The sequence below is a fragment of the Pelmatolapia mariae genome, linkage group LG9 (genome assembly GCF_036321145.2).
Source record: "Pelmatolapia mariae isolate MD_Pm_ZW linkage group LG9, Pm_UMD_F_2, whole genome shotgun sequence".
In the NCBI taxonomy this organism is placed as follows: domain Eukaryota; kingdom Metazoa; phylum Chordata; class Actinopteri; order Cichliformes; family Cichlidae; genus Pelmatolapia; species Pelmatolapia mariae.
In genome coordinates, this window is record NC_086235.1 from 22,274,839 (window position 1) to 22,282,814 (window position 7,976).

At 43.5% G+C, this 7,976-nt stretch overlaps 1 protein-coding gene across 2 annotated transcripts in view; it reads left to right on the forward strand.

The window, feature by feature from the left end:
- Nucleotides 1-7,976, forward strand: part of pola1 (polymerase (DNA directed), alpha 1) — a 60,267-nt gene extending 52,291 nt beyond the window's left edge. For both annotated transcript variants that reach the window (XM_063483340.1, XM_063483341.1), the window contains exon 37: nt 7,004-7,976. In XM_063483340.1, the coding sequence (XP_063339410.1) occupies nt 7,004-7,140 (137 nt within the window). In that variant the 3' untranslated portion in view covers nt 7,141-7,976. The remainder of the gene's footprint in view (nt 1-7,003) is intronic.

Genomic DNA, 7,976 nt, shown 5'->3' on the forward strand with positions numbered 1-7,976 from the left:
ATGAGCCACCAGACGGTGGTTTTAACTGCAAGTGGAAGTCATGTTAACTTGTTACTCTACTCACTCATCAGACCACAGCACAATCTGCTGTTCTTCACCACACTTGGATGGTTTAGTTTCATAAATCACATCTCCACTGCTCCAATTTCTCTTTTCATACTTCTTCCCCTAAAACCTGTTTGAGAGACAGAATGTGTGACTGTATGCTGTCTGTCACACCCAGTGTTGTTCTGCACTGCCCAGCACTCTGCAAAGTTAACACTGACATGACAGATGCAGTGATGGCCGTGATTCTGGGGATTCGCCTATTAACTGTTGGGCAGCTCCTGCATGGTCAAACTTCTCTTGCTGCTCTAATGCCCTGATGCTGGAAACCATCAAGGTGACATCTCTCAAACAGCTATGTTAGGAATACCGATCTAAATTAGAAAGTGGAAATCACGATGACATTGAGGCCACATTTATCAAAGATCTGTTAATAATTCAACATGTCATGTTTCAGTCATCACACATACATCACTGTGTTAACGGTGTTTTGCTTTGTGTGGCTGTATCAATAATCCTGTCTGGAAATACTAACAAACCAAATGTGTCCACTGCAGTTCTGTGCAAAAGTCTCGAGCCACCCTTCATTTTTTTTAATTTACATTCAAGGATCCAGACTTTCTTTTAACCTTTTAAAGTGATCTTGAGAAATTGTTCTCCAGGTTTTCTGAAGATCTATCAAAGTTTTTCTTTGTACACTGGTTGCTTTTTCACTTATTTTCAGTCCAGTCCATGTACCCGACCATTTTCAGTGACACTGGACGCTGACCTATGAGTCATTCAAGCATAAAAAAAGGCACCTATATTAAGGGATGACTCAGTGTTGTGTACACATGACAGATGACTGAGCAAACAACCAGTTTGTATCTTAAGGCACTTTATTATCAGCCTGTCACAAAAATACAAATATAAATATATAAGTGGACAAGTATACAACTATATAGTCAATAAGCTTCCTTAAGAAAAATGGGGGGTGGGGAGATCCAGCAAAGACCTGAGAGATCAGGTTGACCCAGTTGATCCTTCTGCAGTTTGCTGAAGCCTTATCAGAAATGGTCTCAGTGGCTGTCAAGATGCCATTTTTAAAGGCCGAGGCATCTCTAATTACACAACAACTCAACTGAACAACTGGACTGAAAATCAGTGGTAGCAGGCTTTATGGTGTGATGAGTCCAAATTAGAAATTTTTAGTTAAAATCAGGATGTACGGAGGCAATCAGGAGAAGGATGCAACATAAGGTGTCCACAGCCATCTGTGTGAAGGTTTGGCTTTCATTTCAGCCGATGGTTTTGGCGACCTTGTCAAAAATTATGGAAATATTAATACAAAAAAAAGTATTGTCAGATTAGCAAAAGCTTCATTTTTCAGCATGACTGTGATCCCAAACACACTGCCAATGCAGTAAAGGATACCTGGATAGAAAAATAAAACACCACTAGCCCCTTTCCACTAAAATCTGCTTGGAATTAATCGGCTGACTCTGTTTTTAGGGTTTTCATTTAGGTGGTAGTACCTGGTACTAGGTACTTTTTTTTAGTACCTACTCAAGACTTTTGCACAGCACTGCAAATTACTAATATACAACACACGCAACTCATTTCCTCAAAGTCAGCAAAATATAGACATGCGCACGCTCACGCTGCTATAAAATATAGGTTTACGGTGTTATCCCTCAGTCCTGGGGCAGTAATAACCCATATTACTGCATTACACACCCAGGGGCCAGCACTGCTCAGATTACAGGGAGGAGACATATGATCCTATACTCTATACTGTGTCACTGTATACCAGCACTGATTTATGAGCATTGTTTTTCCACAAACACCATCTAGGCTTTATTAATATAATTTTTTCTGGGTGGTGAGCGGACACAGGGTGCTGGTACTAAAAAGAGCTGGTCTGCCTCTGTGGGGGCTCAGGTTTTGGTTTTCGACTCTTGAAGGAAATCAAGATTTTAGAATGAAATGTTGCTCAAACTGAGTTATCTTTTGGCAGCTGGGCCCATTAAGGATCAAATTGCTGCCGATCTGCTAGGCAGTCATCTTAAAACACCTGTGGGAGCTTGTTGTGAAGCGTCATCTAATTAAATGTATAGAATCACCAGTCAAATCTGTTTGTTTTTTTAAAATATTTTTTATGCTGTTTTTTTCTTCCAGTGTTTTTGAAGTTGCAGAAGTCGCAGGTTTAAGTTCAGGATTCCTGTTATTGTTATGTCTGAGAAAACAAAACCATCTATTTTTATACTTTAGGTATTATCACCTTATCAATGTCTATCATCCAGCACTGTAACTCTTCCAGCCTTACTGTAGCACTGCCTGACTTCTTCTTTCAGCTTCTCCTCCCGTCCTCTGCTTCTACCTCTGTCTTGCCAGCCACCTGCATCTCCTCTCTCGCCACATCTCTTTGGCCTCTCTCTTTTCCTCTTGCCTGGCAGCTCCGTCTCGCATGTTCTTCTCCCAGTACACACGCTCTGCACGTCCAAACCAATTCAGTCTGGCATGTCTCATTTTGTCCCTGAGCTGTCCATCTGATACACTCATTTCTAATCGTGTCCATCTCCGTCACAGCCAACACAAAACTCAGCATCTTTAACTCACCTGCCTCCAGCTCCGCCTCCCGTCTCCAACCGATATAACGTACATCGTCTCTCTACCATCGTGTAAAATATTCCTTTCACACTTTCGGTGGCAAATCACTCCCGACGTGCTTCTCCATCCACTCCACCCTGCCTGCACTCAGCTTGCAAAGCATGAAATGTTTCTTTATTGCTATAAACATATATTCATGTCATTTTGCTATTCTGCACACCTGCTGATAAAAATACTTACCAGCCTACGAAATGTGCATTCGTCTGTAGCTGATGAAACTGTATACTCTATTGTTTAGATCAAGGTTGTTTGGGGTTTTTTTATGTTTGGTTCTCAACTTCACCGAATTCCAGGTTCATTTAATTGCACTGCGAGCTGAACTTTAGCACGGGCGAATAGTGACAGAACAGAGGATACAAGAAAATACAACAAGAAGCCCGTGACACTGATCAACACTGGAAACCACTAGCTGCAGTACTAGGGGTAGTATTTCTACTACTGCTACTCTCAGCAGGCTGCTCTCAATCTTTCATGGTCCATACTGTCAGCACTCCTGATAGCTGTGTTTATATGTTAGAGAGATGACTAACAAGATGTTGGTTTTGGTCTTTTGAAGGGAACTTATTGAAAAAGCGCGATAAAACGCCAGCGGCTTCATCCTTTTGTGTTTGCATTTCCCGTTGTTTACTAAAAGTACACATGCATCGTGATATGCTGCCCGTTGTGTCACATACTTTTGATTGTATCTGGGTATTTATGCATTGTCCAACCATTGTAAACGCTGAATGTTTACCATTATGCTGAACATATATAATAAAGCCCATTAAAAGAAAATAGCTTTACATAAGAGCTCTGATTCAAAGCAGAATGTAATTTGATCAGCTCGCGTGTGTGTGTTTGCGTGTGCTTTTGTGTGTGTTGTGTGTTATGTGTTTGTCCTCTGCGGTGCTTCAGTATGTTTGTGAGTGTGCGCACATTTGCAAGCGTGCTCCTGTCTTATCTACATGTACATTGCATTTTTGTGCCTGATTGCTGCGACTGAGTAAAACATGGAGGTAATTTCATCCGCTGCAGGAGATCTCTAATAGATTGCGCACACACATGCGCCCGCTCACACTCACACACACACTCACACGCCGAGTCACACACCGCTATGAATAAAAAAAAAACATGCTGTCCATTCCTTAGCTGGGAACATCCCGTATCAATGACTTTCAAATCATTTCATGTCACTTTTCTTCTCTCAGTCTCTCCCCCCCCCCCGCTCTCCCTTTTTATCTCCCTCCCTCCTTGTTTCCTCTGTCTGTTGCTTTTCTCTTCCTTCCATCACCCCCACCCCACCCTCCGTAGGTCTCAATCTTGAGTGTGGGCAGTATGATTGCGTGTGTGAGCAATAATGTAATTTTGCCGCATTGATAAAATATAAATTGTCCTTGAGCTGCGCTTTTCTAATGATCCATTTACCGACAGCTTCCCTGCCACCTCTCAGTGCTCTGCATTTGGTCCTCTTCTACCCTCCCACTCGTCGTCTTTTTTTCTCTTTCTTTTCCCCTCACTCTTGTCTTCTTTCTCCTCCTTTCCCTCTCTTTCCTCTCCATTTTCTTCCCTCACTCTCTCCTCATCTTCCCCGCCTCCCCTCCCTTTCTCCGGCGATACAAAGCGGGGTGGCAAAATCCGCGGGTGCGATTGTCAAATCAATTATTCATTCTGTGCAATTACACTCACACAAAGAAGTTTCCCTGTGCTCCGAGTGGTGATTAAATTAACTGCTATTCCAGCTGCCCGTCGCCACCAGCCTAATAGAATATTCATGGAGGCGGCCGACGGAATGGCCGATCTCCATTAACTTCATCATGCTCACTTAATTACAGGCTTGTTATTGTATTTACACCTAGTTAGAGCGTGCAGAGCCCCGATCTACTCGTGCCCAGCACCGCCAGCGTGTGCGCGAGTGTGTGACAACACCTAGTTAGAGCAGAGATAACCCCTGATACACTCACCGTGCGCGTGAGAGACCATGTGCACGCGTGTGTGTGGGTGTGTCATGGAGACAAAGATGGTGTCCTGTTTGACAAATTTCCATTCAGGTTCATCAATTTGACAAACTTTTCAGGATGCGTGTGCTTTCTATTCTCATATCTTTGTTCCTCTTTTCATTCTTTTTTTTGCTATTTTTGCCCCTTTTTTCCCTTCACATCTAGGCCTTCCAATATCACCATCTCCCCTCCCCTCTCTTCTCCTCACACCTCCACCTCACGCTCACTCTTTAGGGGGAATCTATTTATTTGAACCGCACTCCCCACTGTGCCCCGACTTGCAGCAAGGTGTCTCCTTCTTTCTTTTCCTCTCCGTGACTTTTAAATCATTCTTTTATCCGTTCGCCACGCAGTGATTGAGGTGGAAAAGAGAAAGGAGTGAGGAGGGGGGGGAGAATTATTTTCTCCTACCTTTCAGAAATGATGACATGATTGCTTTCGCTTGATCATGCATCATCACCCCCCTTCTATTCCCCGGATAAATAGACTAGTCTGCTTCTCCCTGGCTCTCCTCTCCCTCCATCCCTGTCCATCCTTAGCTAACGTGAGGATTATCTGGTAATAGTGGCTGCTGGTGTTAAAGTCAACCACACCATCTTCTATATGTGTGCGTGGTGTGTGTGCACATGCATGTGTGATTGCTGTTTCTGTCACATAGATGTCTTTAGTGACTGAGTTATTGTGCTTTTTAAGTGTTTAACTACCTTCGTTGTCATGTATTTTGTGTGTGCGCGCGCCTCACTGTTGATCTCTGTGTATCTAACCTTTGTTCCCTTGGGCAGTCGGTGGGCTGGTATTTATCCAGCAGCCACTAATGCAGCAGGCAGGAAGGACGAGACAGGAGATAGGGCTGTGGAGATGGCGAGGACATGACAGTCGGCCATATGGAGGACTTTGTGTGTGATTTAGATAAACACAGACACGCACACACTTTGTTTAATTAATCACATCGATGTCCGTTTAATCATCTGGTCATTTAAAAAGATGAAGCCTTTAGTATTTAATGGAATTATACCACCTAAACCAGCAATGTGAACTCATCACTTTGGGCTGAGGGTAGCAGTGACATAAGCAGTTTTCACACATGCACTGCAGCACTTCATTCTTAAAGACATCGCCCACCAGACGTGCTTGCAAGAGCGTAAATGTCCGATGTAGTCCACTTGGACGTTAGCCGGCTCCCACCCTGCTTTGGCACCAAGTCTTTGTTGTTGTTTGGTGCATTCACTGCTAGCAAGTGAATCTCATGTTTGTATTTCCAGTCCTGAGAATGAGTTTGGCTGCACACGTAGCACCCGGACCCCTGCTGGGTGCTACAATTGGGGAAAAATATCCGTGCCCGATCTTCTGAAATCGTCCAAAGTTAAACATCTGAAGACGGCCACAGTCCCAGCTGCTGCCAGCTTTTTTTTTCTCTTTTTAATCAGTTAATATGCAAATTATTTACTCAATTTATCATTTGTTTTATAAAGTGTCAGGAAATAATAGTTAAAAAAAAATGCCCCATGCAATTTTCCACAGCCTCACTGCTCATTGACTTTAATTTGCTGCTGACACCCTCTGATTGTTGTTGTTTACAAATAAGTGGTGCTGGTGCCTAAATGATTTTTATTTGAAGCTCCGAGGACCAGAGCGTTGCAAGTAAAGTGAATAAAAGTGATGACTGCGGCTTGTGAGGGTTTTTTTTTTCTTTCTCCCCTATAATTGAAAATGAAAAGATTAAAAACACAGTGCCCATTTTCCTGCTTCTTCACCTGCATCAGCTCGCTGTTATACCTGATGTCGCTTGCTGCACTCATTGGTTTGACGCTGTGTTATTACTTGGTAGATGATACTTCATCTACACTTGACGCTCGGTATAATACCGTAAAGATTTGGTTGTAGTGGCCGCCCTGCCCGCTCAGTCTTCTCTCTGGCCTTATTACGGCCCACCTGGAGAGATAACGGGGGCAAAATATTGACTTGATGCTCTCGTTGGGGTTTTCTATCGATCTTATGATCGTGTGTGTGTGTGTGTGTGTGTGCGCCATCGACCCATCAGTCCAATTCTGTGTGGTCGCCCTCCTAGCCCTCAAACTTGATAGCATTACTTGCAGATAGCATTGGATCTGTTAGCTCTCTCCACTTAAGGTTAAAACACTCTTTAAGTTTTTATGAGTAGAAACAAAGTCATTGTGCTCTCTGTTACTCTACAGTAGGACTCAGCTACACAGCTTAATCCCACGGGTGGAGGGCAGCTGAAGTCATCCAAGAGTGAATAGTTAGGTTGAAATGCATGCATGATCTTCTACAAAGCTCTAACAATATCAAATATTCTTTCTGTCCTCCTCCAGAACCTTTTAACAAGATGAATAAAGAAAAAGATGTCTATCGGAAGCTAAAGGAAGTACCAGACAAAGCCTTGGCGTCCAGCGGGTACTCGGAGATTAACCTGGCCAAACTCTTCCAGGCTTTCTCCTCCCTCAAGTAAAACAACATAAACCTCCATGAAGACGTCACCACCAAGAGGCTCCAGTTTTTGACTCAAAAAGCTGGACATATGCTCATAAACCACATCTGTTTTCTTTGTTTGCAGTTTCCACATATAGACCTCAGCCTCCTAACCCTTATGTCATCTGCCCTGCAGCTAATGGGCTTGTAATATAGCTTAAAACCCAATCACAGCTTCCCCATCCACACACACACACACACACTCTCATTATTTGACCCCGTCACCCTGGCTCTGTATGGTAAAGGGGAGCAGCAATCATACCTAAATGACAGCCTATTGTGCGTGCAGAGGCTAGCTGTGCCCAGATGTGTGTGAGAGTGTAAAAATGACTTATCCTCAGAGCAGCCAGTATAGTCCAAAAGCAGCTAATTACCCAATGATAGTGACCCCAGCCTCTAAGACCACTGGATGCCTGCAGCGATCGGACACTTGTTCTGATTACTACCATTCATCCTGTGTGTGTGTCTGTGTGCGTGTGTGAGTCAGATCAGTGGATGAAAGAAAAGAGTAAAGGAGGATGCAGGGAGTGACGGGGTGAGGGAGGCCACACGCGCTGCTCCCTCGCTCTTTTGTCCCAGTATCGAACAGCTGATCTTCTCCTCCACTGCGTCTGTTTAACTGATGTCATTTCATCTCTTTCACCTTTTCCCCCTCTCCCTCTCTTGCCCTTCCTCTGTGCAAATTGTGTTTTTAAAGCATTTAATGTTCTGTGTAACAGAGTTGTATCTCTCGGTAGGATTTTTGTCCTGTTTCTTTGTAATGATCAGAATATTTTGATATTGAACAATTGAATGTTTTTCATACTGAAACCTCAA